The 16976-nt window shown below is 38.7% G+C and overlaps 1 protein-coding gene across 1 annotated transcript in view; it reads right to left on the bottom strand.

Moving 5' to 3' along the window:
* Nucleotides 1-7743: 7743 nt before the first annotated feature.
* Nucleotides 7744-16976, bottom strand: part of PPP1CB (protein phosphatase 1 catalytic subunit beta) — a 31959-nt gene continuing 22726 nt past the window's right edge. The window contains exons 6-8 of the mRNA XM_087823437.1: nt 14359-14510; nt 12228-12362; nt 7744-9539 (exon numbers count right to left, since the gene is read on the bottom strand). Coding sequence (XP_087679563.1) covers nt 9435-9539; nt 12228-12362; nt 14359-14510 — 392 coding nt within the window. The 3' untranslated portion in view covers nt 7744-9434. The remainder of the gene's footprint in view (nt 9540-12227; nt 12363-14358; nt 14511-16976) is intronic.

Genomic DNA, 16976 nt, shown 5'->3' with positions numbered 1-16976 from the left:
CAGATTCCTGTAAAAACAGAACACAATTATTTATCACACTCTTACTCAGTTCTATATAAAAACAATTAATTGGATGATACCACCAGATACAGTCATGTGAAATGTTACTGAACTTGCTACTTAAAATGTGACAGTGACTCACATGAAAAAGTGCTCTTAGAATTCAGTGCTAAGAAATGCTATGCTTCCTTTGGTTAACTGATATACCTCCTCTTCCCAAGAAATAAGACCCTGTATACCATTTTGCTTTGACTACGAGGGAACTCAAAACCAAATCTGAAAGTTAATTATAGAAACTATGCTGAGTTTACAACCTACTTGTGGCATTCTTTTTTCCTAATAATCTTTTATTTTACTTGTATTGACATAATTTTATCATATGGTTGTTATATGACACTTCAAAATTTTTTATAGAACAAGGCAAATAATTTCTGGAACTTAATTATAATCAATATCAAGTATTATATTAAAAAGCAATCCACACACACACAAAACATATTTTCCTGGTAAATTCCCTGATATGTTATGAAATTTACTTATTCAATAGCATTTATTGGTATTTATTGGAAAGTTAAAAATAATTCTAGCAAAGAGATAGATATATGGTACATGTACTTTGAGGGATTCTTGTAAACTGATCACTTCAATATTTACACTTTGAGTGTATGAGCATGCTATTTGAGTGGCTGATTATAAGTGTAAATGAATGTACAGTGCTATAATCTAATAAAATTTGAAACAAAGTTTATCTATCAATATTTAACAATATGCATAATCACTACCATGTTTGGTGGTAATCAATTCATATATTACAGTTAGTATTACTTTTGTGGTCAAAACGTTTATAGGGTATAAACGGAGGAATAAATAGGAAAAGCAGGAAACTACTCTAAGACCCTAATTAGAACCTTTGAATCCATAACTCAAAGTGACCCAAGCAGCCATGCCTCCCTTGGTGGTCAAGGAGTTAGGTACAGATTCTCCTTCCTCACCCTCAGAAACTTCCCTGCAGAAAGAAGGAATGGAAAATAAGGTTGGACTTAGTGGGCTAGATCAGTACTGTCCAATATAATGTGAGCCACGTAAGTAATTATATATATATTTTTATAGTGTAATTTTATACTTTTAATGCCACATTTATAAAGTGCAAACAAGGGAATTTAATAATATATTTTACATAACCTAATATATAAAAAAATCATTTTTAACATGTAATATAAAAATTGAGACATTTTACTTTTTTTTATCCTGTCTAAAATCTGGTGTATATTTACACTTACAGTATATCTCAATTGGGATGTTAAATTTCCCACAGTTAAAGTGAAATGTAGTCCTACCAAAACAATGAAGTAGTCTGCAAGGAAAAAAAAATATTTCACATTCATTCAGTATTTAATTTTAAATGAAATAAAAGTAAAAATTCAATTCTTCAGTTGCATTAACCACATTTCAAGTGCTCAATAGCCACATATGGCTAGTGGCTACCATATTGGAAAGTATAGGGCTAGATTATGAAGAACCAGGCAGAGGAAATTACATTTAATTGATTCTATAATTGCTTCTCTCTCTACTTTGCTTCCCTCCTCTCCCCATATCTTTCTTCCTAGGTCTTAAGGTACAACCAAATTGAAGGCGATTATGGAGGTAGGGGGTGCTACAAACTCCGCAGAAAAACAAATGGGTGATAAATTCAGTCATGAGACTTGTGGAAGTTTCTTCTCTTTCCTACCCACGTCATCTGGGAGACAGCTGGAGGCCTTATCTGTATCTTTCCTCCCCCTCCCCCTGAAGTTTAAGAGCAACGTTACAATCTAGATGGAAAAAAACTAAGTAGGCTTCTCAAACTGGGGTGTAGGGGTTAGGCTCAGGGGTGAAATGTACCAGAATACAGAATAACTGGGATATCTCCCAGGAGGTAAGTTTTACTCAATGTTAAGTAAGTTATATTAGTGTTGTTATATTAAAACAACCATGGATATATCATGCAATAAAGTGCAATTTTCTATCAATCAAAAAGATAAATATGCTCACAGCTTTACGCTATGCCACTAAACTCTGATGTGTTAGGATACTTCATATAAAATTTGAGAAAATATAAAGCGAAGGAAATGCCTGAAATTCCCCAAATTGATATTCACTGAGATTAATAAGCAAACATTGGCAGGGAAGTTATGAAGAAGATACTTAAGGAGAGAAGCTATCAATGCTATATTCTTGGTCAAATTCCACCTTGAGGTAGTTCTAATTTTGTTCTTCATTTAGATCCACTAAGAGAATGAGGTTCTGATAAACATACAAGAGGAAAAGACAAATAAAAATATGGGCCACTTCTGGGAAGGACAAGAGAGAGGAAAGGAGGAGGAACTAGGAGAAACTATGTTCATGAGACAAAATTCTTTAATGAGTTTTTACATGGACTCTACCAACATGAAGAAAATCATGCGAGAATTCATACTTGAATAGAATGTCTGAGATCTTTTTTGGTGTGTGTGTGGGGGGTAGATAGACAATAGCTAATTTATAGGCATCTAAATAATCTCTTCTCTCTAGAGGTAACACAAAGAGTGATCAAACAACAGAAGTAGTAGTTTGGAAATTCATCTGCCTATATGAAAACAATATCCACTGGCAATTCAGGGCAGGCAGGTAAGCCTTAACTGCAGCCTTACGCTGAGCACTTGGTATGTGCCAGACACTATGCCAAAAGTTTTGCATGCATTATCTTATTTCATTCTCAAAACAACTCTATAAGGTGGCTATTATTTTATCTTTATTTTCTAGATTAGAAGTTTGAGGCTTAGAGAAGATAAGAAATTTGCCCATGGCCATATAATTAGTGAGTGATAAAGCTAGGACTTGAATTCAGGACTGTCTGATACCAAAGCCCCATATTCTTTAACCACTACAGCATTGTTTTAAAGATTAAATATGAAATCATGTGTAAAACACTTGACACATAGTAAGCAGTCCAATATTACTTACTGTCACCATGCCAGGAAAACATAAACCCAGCTATAAGATTACACTTCATAAAAATTTAATTCTAGCATTTGCAGTGTAAGTGTGCACAATAAATGATGACTTAGTGGTTATATAAGCCATTGCTGTAGGGAAGAAAGATGGGCTTATCACCTTTCTGCCAAAATAAAATAACTCTTAAAAAATAAACCCTTATTGGCCTTGGCTGGGTAGCTCAGTTGGTCAGCGTGTGGTCCCAATCCACCAAAGTTGTGGGGTCGATCTCCGGTCAGGGCACATACAAGAAACAACCAATGATGCATAAATAAGTGGAACAACAAACTGATGTTTCTCTCTCTCTCTCAAATCAATAAATAAAATTTTTAAAAAAGAATCCTAATGAAACGACTACAGCATTTTTATTTATTATAACCACAGAATCTAATTATTGAAAAACAATACAGCAAATTTAGAAAAAATATTCCTATTATCAAATCTCCAGTTTTCACGTTTAAACTTTTTTTTTCCCTAATTTAATTTATCATCTAATGGTTACAGAACACTTTCAGCCTTGTTCAAGTGCTAGATGCTACAGTGTTCGTAAGATTACATGGCACAACTGTTTCAACAAATTCAAATCTGATTAGAAACCCAGCCCATCAGTGAGTAAAGCAATGCGCTTCAGTGAAGCGGTGGCAGCAAATGGAAACAAGATTAACAAAATTAAAGGAGTCACGTGCTCGAAAATGATGTGCGACAATCAGAAGGAATGAAATGAACGGCAGCTGGAAGGGACAAGAGTCAAATGAGGGTTGTTTTTAAAAGACAGGATCCTTAAGCGCGGGTGAAGGCAGGAGGGTAGAGGCGCCGAGAGGAAGAGCCAGCTCCCCGCCAGCTTCCTCACCGCAGGCCGCGTAACTTCCGCGGCCGGCGCCGCACTCAGGAGACCGAGATAATAAAAGGCACGGTGTTTGTTTTTTTAGAACCTGGTACACAGTAAGCATTCAATAAAAATGACCTACTATTGAGTACTGTTGATAATACCCATGTAGTAGGGTTAACGAGGACGGGAACGAGTGTGTGGGTAACGCCCCCCACACAGCTGCGGCTTCCCGAGCCCTCAGCCCCGAGCAGCACGGCTATTGCACCTTTTCACGGGAAGGGTGTCTTTCAACAGCACACGACAGGCAGCCAAATTCCACTTCAACTAATGAATACAATTTAAATGTTAAAAATACTCATTGGGAACAAGATTATAGTATTTTAAAATGTGCTTATGTCTGTAAAGACAGGATCTCAATTTTAACACAGCATGGGTTTAATCCGCGTTTCACTGTTAAATGGCTCCCAAAGCTTTTGCTTTTTAAATTGAAGCTAGCTGGCCTCGGGTGGTACCGAAAACGTAAGCAAAGGGTTTCGCAAAATCTGAGAAATGAGCGAAAGGCGTAGAAATGACAAACAGCTGGTCAGATCTCAAGATTCTGGCGCAGACGCTCCGGAGAAAAAAGATGAATTTAGTGGGACCCCAGAAAGAGGCCGGACTTCCTCAAAATACCACGGCCCCCACCCTCAAAAGAACGAAGGCGGGCGGGCGGGCGGCGGGGTGCGGGCCCCTCCTTCCCAGCCGGTAGGTAGGCAGCCCGCAGCCCGGCAGCCAGGCCCCCGGCCACCTGAGGCAGGACGCGTCTCCTCGCCGGCCCCCGTCCCTCGCCGACAGCCCAGCAGCCCGCACGCACTGCCCGGCCGCGAGGGCCGAGGGCCCGCCAAATTCCCACAACCGGACCGCGAAGGCGCCCGACCCCCTTTTAGGGGCACGACTCGCGCCTCGCCCTCTCCCCGGCCCCACAGCCGCGAGCCGCCCGGCCCGACCTCCACGCCCCCCACCCGGCGCCGCCCGGCTCCCAAGCCCGGCCGCTGGAGCTGGAAGGGCGTGTTCTCGTCGCGGCAAAGCCACCGGAGGGGACTCACGCGAGGAAGCGTGTGAGGAAGGGGCACGATGCCGCCACGTCCTCACACGGGGGCTGCGGGGTCGGGTGTGAGAGGGGATGGAGGGACCTGGCACAACCGAAACTCGCGTCGCCGGCGAGGCCCAGAACGAAGGTACCTGCGAAAACCTGGGGTGACAGGGGCCGAGCGGACTGTCAGACTCTCCCCGACGCTCCCGCGCCTCAGACGGTTGCTCGCAGGTCGCTCCACCGCCACACGAATCTCCGAGACCTCCCGCCAATCCGGAGCGAGGCCTGCGCGGGCCAATCAGAGCACAGAGACCGCCTCCGGGGGCGGGGCCAGCCCGAGGACGCACGCGCCCCGCCTCACGCGCCTAGAGTCCCGGCGGCCCGCGGGCCCTCTACCGTTATCCAGCCTCGCTCACCCCGGGGAACGCAAAGCGCCCCGACCCTCCCGGTCTCCTCATGCCCGCGAACCAACCCCGTTTCTTTAGGACGCCTACCAAAGTCGGACTTGTAACAGCAGACCATTTCCCTTCCCTCCATCTAGATGGGGAGGCCCTATGTTAATTACTTGAACAGACCACTTAAAGTGAAAGGTGTGAATACCTTGGCTCTGCGATAAGGGGTCATGTTCTCCATTCTCTTAAGTCCAAGTTGTAAATTCTTCCACAGGAGCCTTCTCTTTTTGGCCTTGCCTTAACCCTTGGCCAGGATGTAGCAGATGTTCAATAAATGATTGAAGGAATACATAAAAGGATTCTCCACAGCCTTTTCTTTTCTGTGACACTTTCCTCCTCCCTTCTACCTAATGGATAACCAACCCCCTACCCCGTTAACGCGTCATGGGCTTTTTTTATATTGCTACAGCCTTGCCAAGTATTTCTTCCAACTGCATTATTACTCCCGAGTGGGTGGGCCAAATTTAACACCAAAATTGTTACAGTATATCTAAATGTCGCTTGCTGAGTAAACGTTGTAAGAGCATAAGGCTAAAACTTCAGGTGTGTATTTACATGGATCAATTTGTCTTATTTATCGTTCATTTTGTAAGGTATGCTGTCACTTCAAAATCCCCTTGACCATTTTTCAGCTCTTCAAGGAAATTATAACACACTGAAACCTACTAGCAAAAAGGGACATAGCACTTCTAAGGGGATGCCCCTGAGAGTCCCGCGCAGCTGACGCAGGGACGATCCGCAGGAGCGGGCAGGTCGGGTGGCGAGCGCAGTCCCTTGACCACCTCCCTTCTCGGAACACATTTGTAGCATAAACGTGAAAGAAAAAAAACACTGCATTCAAGTTACAGTTGCCGAGCAGACAAAGGAATGCGCCTGAGCCTATAAATGAAGACGTATTTCAGTTCCTTGGCTCGATATGACACACTTATATTCGTAAGGGGCACATACCAAAATGTTCCTGGCTTTCCCCTAGATACTGTTTTTTTGAAAGGCATATATGTATGTTGAACGCTTCCAATTAACCACCTTAAAAAAATTTTTTTATCTTCACCTGAGGACATGTTTTTATTGACCTTAGGGAAGGAGGAAAGCAGGCAGGAACATGGATCAGTTGCCTCTCAAATGTGCAAGGACCAGGGATCGAACCCACAACCTAGGTAGGTGCCCTGACTGGAAATCAAACCAGCAACCTTTTGGTTCATGGGACCACACTCCAACCAACAGAGGCCACCATGGCCAGGACACCACCTTTCATGCTTTAAAATTCTTCCTCCTGGTACTTGAGTCCACATTTTGTACCAATCAGTCTTGCTGTTCATGATTAAAGTTGTCCCTGGGCAGCCCTGGCGGGGTGGCTTGGCGGAAGCACCATCCCACACACCAAAGGCTGAGGGTCTGACTCCTGTTGGGCACATGCCTAGGTTGTAGGTTTGATCCTGGCTGGGGCACATAGGGGAGGCAACCCATCAATGCCCTCTCTCACAATGATGTTCCTCTCTCTCTGAAATCAATAAACATATCCTTGAGTGAGAGTTAAAAAAAAATTGTCCCTGGACAAAATTAAAACAATGAATATGAAAACTTCAAATGCAAGGAGTACACTGTAGTTGATTCTTCTATTCAAGAAAGACATTACCCTAATAATCCATGTGATCCATCTTATCAGTTATCTAGTGTGGTTTAATGAATTTCAATGTCATGACACTTGGATTACAGGTACATTTAAATATAGAAAATTATTAAAAATCAGAGAAGGCGACCCTGGCTGTTGCAGCTCAGTTGGTCAAGTGTTGTCCTATGCACCAAAACGTCACAGGTTCGATTCCCAGTAGGGGGCATGCAGGAGGCAGCTGATTGATGTTTCTCTCCCTCCCTTCTCCCTTCCTCTCTAAAATCCATAAAAACATTTAAAACAATTCAGAGGAAGGACACTATAAATTAGTGGAACTAGAATTACAGTATATTTTTCTCCTAAGAAATGAAGTTTTATTTCAAGTAGCAGTGTTACCAAGTAAGTATTTTTAATAAACAATATACAAATAGAAGCTGTTAAAGTGGTTTTAAGGCTGCTTGAATAATACTTCAATAAAAGATTGCTCTGTTTCCTGCCAAAGGCTTATTTTCTAGACCCACTTCACTATGACTACTAAGTGGGTGCATCTAAAATTCTATTAGAAATTGCTCAACTTACACTCCAGTTAGGAAGATATTTAAATCACATTAGATAAAAGCCTGTGTGACCTAGCCTAATGTATCATATGCAGAAAGGGATCGATTCAGTATATGTCAGACACTGAAATCTTACTTGAATAAAATGTGTCTAAATGTCTCATGGTAAAGGGAAAAAGAGGGAATAAAATAACCAGTCAGGCTTCATATCAGTTAGACAACTTTTACTAAATGAGAAAACTACATTTAAAATGTGCTTTAAAACAAAATGGAATTAGAAAAAAAGACATAGGCATTTGAAAGAACGTTGCACTGTGCTAAAAATCAAATCTCTTGCAGTAATACAATACACCAATTCATAAAACGTAAGTTAACAGAATTCTCAGTTTAACATTTTTAAAGACAGTATTAAGGTCAAGAATTTCACATCTATGGTAGCACACATAAAAGGGCATTATAAATATGATGTCCATCCCTGTGAAGCTTACAAATTTGACAATGCTTTAAAAGCTTTTAGAATCACATCCAAAAGTATCTCATCCAAAAATCACAAATCTGTGTCCTCTACGTTCTTATAAAATCTTTATGTTCACTTTTCTACTCTTGCCATTTGTTAATACTAACCCTTAAAAAAAAAGAGAGAACAGGAAAAGAAATGCTGCAAAAAACCCTTGATCATGTACAGAAATTATTGCTACTATAGTTCACTACAAAGCATGTCTATACAACATCATATGAACTTTGATCATGAAAAATCAGAATAAAAATCTTTAGTGACATAGGCCTTACAATCGTATACAACATTCACATGGCAACATTAGACAGCTAAGCACCCAGTACCCATAGTTGATAGAATGTCCCACTGACCAGCATTCATTTAAATATGTCCTTCGTACAGAGGGGAGGAAAAAGAGAGAGTGTCAGCTTTCCAAGGCTTGTCAAAAAAGGATTCTCATGTTTTGTGGATCTAAAAACAAAAAACTACAACAAAAGCCCAAAAAACAAAACTGATGCAGGTGAGAGTGTTACCAGAAAGTTAAGCATGCCAAAAGGTGTTTCGTGCAAATTAAAACCTAAAACAAAGGTACCACATAATCACAGTACCAACTAGTTGGGTAATACTATATGAACCTTATCTTAAAGTTAAATGAAATGCTACTGCACAATAGAGCATCGATCAGTTAAAAATTAGGTGCACAAATTCAAATCTGTGGCAATTTCTGTATGAAGCAAAATATTCACTATCAGCTATAAAGTTTGCCCAAACTGATTAAATCAATGGATTGGACAGTTTGCATACTTTTAAAATATCAACCTCTAAAATTCCTTTTAACGGTAATGAGGCCTAAGTTTTCTTAGTAAGATCAAACAGGTACGTAAGTAAATAAGCAAGAGAAAATAATAGTTGGTGAATGTCTTTAGAGCTCGTTCCACATTTCACTTTTTAAAATGTTTAGGGAAAAGTTGAAAACATTTGCCATTACTCTAGCAAAAACAAAAACAAAACAAAACAAGCCCAAAATAATTAAACAACCAAGCAACACTAAAACCACATTACACAGATGGATCATCATGCTTTCATCTGGTTTAACAATCACATCTAGTTTAATTGGGATGCTTCTCAACTTTAAAACTGTGATAAGTGAAGATGTAACTTTAATGGGTAATTTTGAATTTGGATTTAACTTTGTTGAATATTATAACAGAGTATACTTATTACAATACAGTGTAGCACATCTTTCTATTAGAAAAAAATTTAAGATCCTTTACCCGTCTCCTTAAGTTAAAGGTGTGACATCATAAAGGGTGTCAAATGGCTGGGTGGTTTTACAGTGCACACTTATATATTATGAAGTATGTCCTTAACAAATCTGATGGTTTCTTTACACAGTTCCTTTCTTCACCTTTTCTTCGGTGGATTAGCTGTTCGAGGTGGAGTGACGGGACGGCCTGAATTCAGTCCACCATACTGGTACTTAGCTTTCTTTTCAGATGGTTTCAATATCTTAAAGTAAACAATTTATTTACAATGTTATTCTTTCAAGTGCAATAAGTTTAAGAAAATTACTGTTAGAACAGTGGTGCTTTTTTCCCCCAATAATGGCATAAATTATAAAAGTGCAATAAAAATGTAAAAAAACAGCAAAGTTCCACAAACATTTCTCATATTTTAATGTGTGCAAAAAAAATTCGAATAGTGCTATCATTTGCCACTCCACTGATAATTTAGTAACTAAAGTTCAAGTATACGAATCCTATCAACTACCCAATCCTTAGATTTAAGCAAAAAAAATTTCCAATTAGTTTATCTCTGTGGTGAGGAAAAAAATTCTAGCTTTAAGAGTCAAAAAGACCTAGGTTCTCACCACAATTCTGCCACTATTTAGAGCAGGGGTGGGGAACCTTTTTTATGCCAAGGGCCATTTGGATATTTATAACATCATCTGCGGGCCATACAAAATTATCAACTTAAAAATTAGCTATGAAAAAAGCACCTAGATTTATTGAATTTCGAGTCCCACCCGCAGTTGCCTTGGCAGGGCCAGACCAAATTATCTGGAGGGCCATATACGGCCAGCCCTTGGGCCAGTCATTCCCCATCCCCAATTTAGAGGGTAACTAGTCACAAACTCTTTAGATCTTAACTTTTTATGTGTAAACAGATCTTTTCATTTAAAAAAACAGCTTTATTTGAGGAGCATCTGAAATCTTGCTCTCCAGCATATGCCATTAATTTGGCTCAAATAAACTTATAAAATTATTTTTAAAAAAAAGCCCACCCCCCAAACAAACCAGCTTTATTTTTATATATTACATATCATAGAGCTCACACATTTAAAATGTACAAGTCAATGATTGTTAGTATATATTTACAGAGTTGTACAACCACTGCTACAATCTAATTTTAGAACATATTTGTCACCCCCAAAAGAAATAGTTCCCATCCTCATTTCCACTTTCCACTCCCCTAACCCCCCTTCAAATCTAAGCAACCACTAATCTACTTTCTTTCTCTACTGGTTTGTCTTTTCTGGCTCTTACATATAAATGGAACCTGATGATATGTGGCATTTTGTGACTGGCTTGTTTCTGAGGTTCATGTATGTTGTAGCATGTATCAGTACTTCATTACTTTCAATTGCCTAACAGTATGCCATTACTTTCAATTGCCTAACGGTATGCCATTTTATGGATACTCCAGATTTTGTTCATTCATTCTTTAGCTGATGGGCATTTGGGTTGTTTCCAACCTTTTGGCTATTATAAAAAATGTTCCTATGAATATGCATATACATGTAACTGAACACCTATTTTTAATTCTTTGGGTATATACCTAGGATTGGAATTGCTGTGTCATATAGAAACATCATGTTTACTGCCCCATTTTACATTTTTGCCATCAAGGTACCTTCCTATGTATGTATGAAGGTTCCAATTTCTCCACATCCTCAATACTTGTTACTCTCTTTTTAAAATTACATTTACTCTCGTGGATGTAAACAGAGCTTTAAGCTAATTATAGATAGCAATTTTCAATATTTATACAAAAATGTGTACAAAAGGCTTTTATAAAGTATTTCTTAGAACTATTCAGAGCATCATAGTGCCTCACTGAAAAATAATATATTAATTCAACTCCACTATGGTGACAGTTGAAGGATAAGGCCTGCTTACTATCCTTAAATTGTGAGAAGTCAAACACTTACCACTCAATTATACTAGTAGTTACAAGTAGTATAATACAAAAAGGGGGATGGTCTACATTTAAAAAGAAATAGTGAATATTAGGGATATAAAATAACCTTTGCAAAAACAAAACAAGTATCAAAGTTGTTTTGGTCTGTGAACAAGAATGATTTTAAGTAGCACATTAAAGCTAGAGTTCCCTTTTAAAATGTAAACGTTTCTATACATAAATGAGTACTTTAAGATTATCTGGATTATGTGGAAAGTTTTATTTTAGTTAATATAAATATTAACTATATAAATATAAATATTAACTATATAAATATTTAGTAAATATTCTAAGTTATTTTCATCTGAGTTTATAATTCTTTCTCCTCAATGTCTGTCCCACCTATTCATCTTGTAAAAAAACACAAAATCTAAATTATTCATTGAATTCACATTCTTTTAGGGGGCAAGCCACTATCCAGGAGTCATACAGGGATGTAACAATTTTAAAATCTGCATCTTTGAGTGATATAAACTGATGACTATTCTACTGAGATTCTCCCCAAGACCTCCCATATACTCCGTCTTTAAAACCCTCAACACTAAGAACCCTGCCTGTGCCTTTCCCTTCCCCTCAGCTTCCCCCCAGGCATGTTTTGTCTTTCTCTCTCATAAGCTCCAAGGGCCCTTCTTTGGCTTCTGTAACTTGTTTTCTGAGCCTACCCAGCCGGCTCACTTTTACTACCTCTGTCACTTTCTAATTAAACTCTCTCTTAAAATTTGGAAGAAAAATGACTAACATAACTTAAGTTCCCTAAAACTCTAATACATGATATATAACCAAAAAGGCTGAAACCTTTGTGAATAAAAATAGAAATCTCTATTGAGCCTATGCTGAGATTCACTTAATAAAACCAATTTTTTATACTTGCTCAAGGAAAGAACACAAATCTAAAACAAAATTTCTTCTGACAATAGTTTTAATTAGATTTCCAGTTATTATAAATTTATATTATACCTGAAATGAACACATCAAAGTTTCATCCACACTCATCATTCCACCAGCATTATCAAATTCACCACAGTAATTTGGGGCTGAAAATAGGGTTACCAATTGTCGTTTAGCAAAAAATTCATATCCATCTTCCACCACCTGTCAAAGGAAATTTCAGAAGAAAAAACATATTTATAGGTAATTCTCAACCACCCATATTCACTGAGATTAATGTAACAAAGACCTAAAAATAAATTCCTGTTTGTTTTGGAAGCTTGATTTTTATTCTAAAACTGCCTTAGAATATTAAAATGTGTGCCTTTTCTATAATGGTAAGGATTTAGCTTACATGAAATCACAATACATTTATGACTATTAAGAAGTTTAGAAATCATACCATTTCCAAGGCTCTCCATATGCTAATATGCATAGTGTCTACAGGGAGCTGGAACCCTAAGCACTGCTCAGATGATGGCACTACAATTCAACTAGGGAATCATTCATCCAATGAACAATAACCAGACAAGGAAAAACAGATTATGGCAAGGAGGTTTTTCTTGATCCATTTTTAAACTTTATGTTAGTATTATGTAGTTACACACGGAAAGCTCCTAAAAATAGCTTATAAATTTTCTTTAGTGATTTAACATGATTTCTAGAATCGATTGTCAATTCCTGTAAGTTGTCAGGATGTCTTGATCTTATCTGTTGTCACTGATACGCACACAGTAGCTCAGCTGCTGGGGGCTTATCAAAAAACGTGGAGAAGCAACTATGACAAGGGGACACTGAAACTATAAACACCCAGAGTTTGTGAAGACCATGTGGAAGTTCCTGGAGACTCCGCTGACCTAAGTGACTCTGGAGACCTTCAGGGCATTAGCTCTGCCCTGCTGAAAGCTTACCAGCAGGGAGAACACTGTGCAGCAGCCCCACAAAGCAGATCATCTTACCTGTCAACACTGGCTCCACTGTTGCCTAGCAACACGCTTTAGTAACAAGGGACTTTTACTTGTCAGCTCTCCAGGACTAAACCGTCTCTCCTAAGCCTGAGTACCAACCAACTTCTATAAAGGTACACTTCAATTCAATTAGGACTTTATTTCCTTTTTCCCCCTCTTGCCTGGTACAACAGTGTGTGTAATCCATTATTGCTTTGGAATTGGTTCTTTCTTTTTTTTCCCTTCTTTTTTAAGATTTAAAAAATGATTTTGAGAGAGAGGGAGGGAAAGGGAGAGAGAGGGAGAACATCGACGTGAAAGCAAAGCATAGACTGGCTGCCTCCTGCACAAGCCCCTACTGGGGATCAAGGCCGCAACCTGGGCATGTGCCCTGACCAGGAATCGAACCACGATCTTCTGGATCACAGGTCAATGCTCAACCACTGAGGCGCTGGCTGGCGCTGCTGATATATTTTAAAGCAAACCCTAGATATGTTATCCTACCTTTACATACTTCAGTATGCATTTCTGATATGGACATCCTTCTTACATAACAATGACGACATACTATTTTAACCTAATTGTTAAGCTAAAACAACACCAACTACTGGATATCTAATACCCCATATAATCAGATTTCCCCAACTTTTTCAAAAATGCCTTTTTTACAATCCATTTGATTATTACCTACAACATGTAAACATCATATTAAAATGGGATCAAATATTTCTAGAAAGCTTCAAACACTGAAAATTTTATTAGAATTGAAGTATATTGCAAAAATATATTCCTCTGAAACATTTCCTCTTAAGAGGGTGGGAAAGGGTTAACAAATCGTTAGATTGTTAACTGTGAGTGTAAGGTATAGGCTTCACCCCTCAGTTTCCTCAAAAATAAAAGGAGTGTGCCCGGCCGAGCGTGGCTCAGTGGTTGAGCGTCAACCTAGGATCCAGGCAATAGGGGTTCGATTCCCGGTCAGGGCACATGCCCGGGTTGCAGGCGTGATCCCCAGTCAGGGGCGTGCAGGAGGCAGCCGATCAATGACTCTTGTATCACTGATGTTTCTCTCTCTCTCTCCCTCTCCTTTCCTCTCTCGGAAATCAATAAAGATATATTTTAAATGAATGAATGAATGAATGAATGAATGAATGAATGGAGTGGACTCGTGTGAAGTTAATAAATATTAAAATATGCAAAGGTTTTATATTTCATACCTGATGAGCTCGACAAATCAAGTCTAAATCATGACGATTTAGAAATTTACTGACTACATCAGCTCCAAAAGTAAAGGAAACACCACGGTCATTTTCTCCCCAGCCTTGCACATCCTTATCTGGGTCAGACCACAGCAAATCACAGAGCAAACCTTTAAAGAATAGAAACAGCAATGAATAAAACAAAACCAAGTTTATGAAATAAAGTACACCTTCATCCATCACATTTCTCCTCCTGTCCTCTTACCCTTTAGTAAACGGTAACAATCTCTTGGCCCTGGTATCCCCGTTTATCAAACTTAGCCATTCTCTGTTAAAGCCCCATACAAATATAATCTTCCTGGTTTCTTAAAGTAGTACCTTCCCAACCCTTCCCACATATAGGAAACATGTGTATGGCACACTCTAAGCATGCACACAATATATGAAAAGAGCTGTTCATTTTTTATGTAGTCTCTCTATACTGATGACCAAGTAACACAGCATTTCCTGAATAGTTCACCCTTTCCTTACAGAGCTACCTACATTGTCTACTTCTGGGTGCTATAGTCTATTCCATTAATCTACTTTATTTATCCCTGAGCGAACAACATACTAGAGCTTTTAAATAAATCTGTATTTGGTAGGGCTAGTATCCCCACTTAATACTTTTTTCTTCAGGACTGTACTGGTTACTTTCAATCCTTTGCTCTTCCACATATAAACTTCTGGATCAGTATGTCTAATTCCATGAACCCAATTGAGATTTTACTGGAATTGCATTTATCTATAGATCAAATTAAGGGAAGAAAACATTTTCTACTAAGGCATGGAGGATTTAAATAAAGTACGAAGGAACAAAATCAGATCCAATCCTTGGCATTATTAGTATTTTAAGCTTAAAAAAAGAGGCCTAAGCTAAAAATGCTTATCTGGGTATCTTTATCATAGTAGTGTAAATCTTAGAAGGACCTCAGACCACCTTGGGAATGAAAAGAAGACTAATAAATGAATTCTGAGGAATCAAACATTTAATAAGCAGAAGAGAGGGAATGAGAAAAAAATGGTCAAAACAAAAGGAAGAGATTAGAATAGCAGAGATCTATCTCCTGGAAGGGGTAAGAATGATGTAGAAGCAGGAAATGGTTAAGTTTCAAGTACAATGAACAAGTGGGATAGGTAAAAAACCCAAAAGTGTGCCACTTACAATTAGATCATCAGTTCTCAATTGAAGCAGTTTTGTGTGTGTTTTTTAAAAAAAGATTTTTTAAATTGATTTTTAGCACAAGAGGAAGGGAGAGGGAGAGAAACATTGATGTAAGAGTGACACATTGTATCACTGCACGCCCCCCAACAGGGATCAAGCCCACAACCCAGGGATGTGCTCTGATCAGGAACTGACCGGCAACCTCTCAGTGCCCCGGATGTCGCCCAACTGAGCCACACTGGCAAGGGCCAAAGCAGTTTCTTGATGTTTGGAGGGAAGAGAGGGGGTAAGTCAAATTGTATGAGGTTAGATGGGATGGATGTTGAGATGGTGATATTAAGTACATTTCTAAGAACTGTGGTGCTAATGTAAGGAGAAATCAGTGCTATGGGGAGATTTTTTTTTTTTGATAATGCATAAACTTCATAATGTAACTGAAAGGAGATTTTCATTTTGAGTCATAGTATAGCTTATCTTGATAGAATTACCTAAAACATCTTGAAGAATTGGTGGCAATGCACCCTGCTACTGCTATGTTGTTTTAAGAAATCCACCAGCATGGTGATATCCATGGGGATAGTCTCAATTTACAAGCTCTTTCTGATTTCTAAAAAAACCACAAGCTGATTCTTTAAGAAAAACACACACAGCCCCAGTGCTCTAATTGCTCATATTTTCTGGTCTGTTTCCATAGGTGAAGCAGTGAGGAGGTGAAAATATTAATCTATAATTTTAATATAACAATAAAACTAGAATGTAGTTGCTTTTGGAATTATTTGGGCAATAGGACAGTCTATATGCATAAAAAAATCACATAATGGTAGCAACAACCTGGCATTCTTCAACCTTACTGGAATCAAGATAACAATCTTAAAGTCAAGGTTCAATGTTTTATTACTCAATTCTTAATGAACAAGCATCATAGTATTAGGCTATTGTTTTTTAAAATTTATAAATTAGATTTCTGCAGATTACAAAGTTTTGTTTGTTAATGTTAATGCTTTTAATTATATGACATTGTGATATAATAAAATTGTATTTGGTCTTTGTTCCCATTCTTGGCACAGAGCTCCTAAAACACTTGGAATTTCTTCAAGTAATAGAAGTGTCCTTTGTTATTAATAAGAAGTCCCTTACCACTACACATGAGTTTATACGAAAGAAGTGACCCAGGGACCCCTTGATAGCTTCAGGATGGGGACCAGTCAACAGAAAGGCCAAACACCTGGTCAGAAGGTTGAAACTTGCAGCCCACCTACCCTGTCCCAATCACCTCTAGGGGTAGCTGGAAACTAAGTTCTACAAAAACTTTTGACTAACTAGACTTGGGGAACTTCCAGGTTGATGAACACATGGATACCAAAGAGTGTGAAAGCTGTTCATCGACCAACTCCCACCCCATATCTTGCTCTATGCATCTCCTCTTCCATTT

This window comes from Miniopterus natalensis, chromosome 13 (assembly GCF_054644295.1).
Source record: "Miniopterus natalensis isolate mMinNat1 chromosome 13, mMinNat1.hap1, whole genome shotgun sequence".
Taxonomy (NCBI): Eukaryota; Metazoa; Chordata; class Mammalia; order Chiroptera; family Miniopteridae; genus Miniopterus; species Miniopterus natalensis.
Note: the sequence above shows the minus strand (reverse complement) of the source record. Positions and strands in the feature narration are given on the sequence as shown.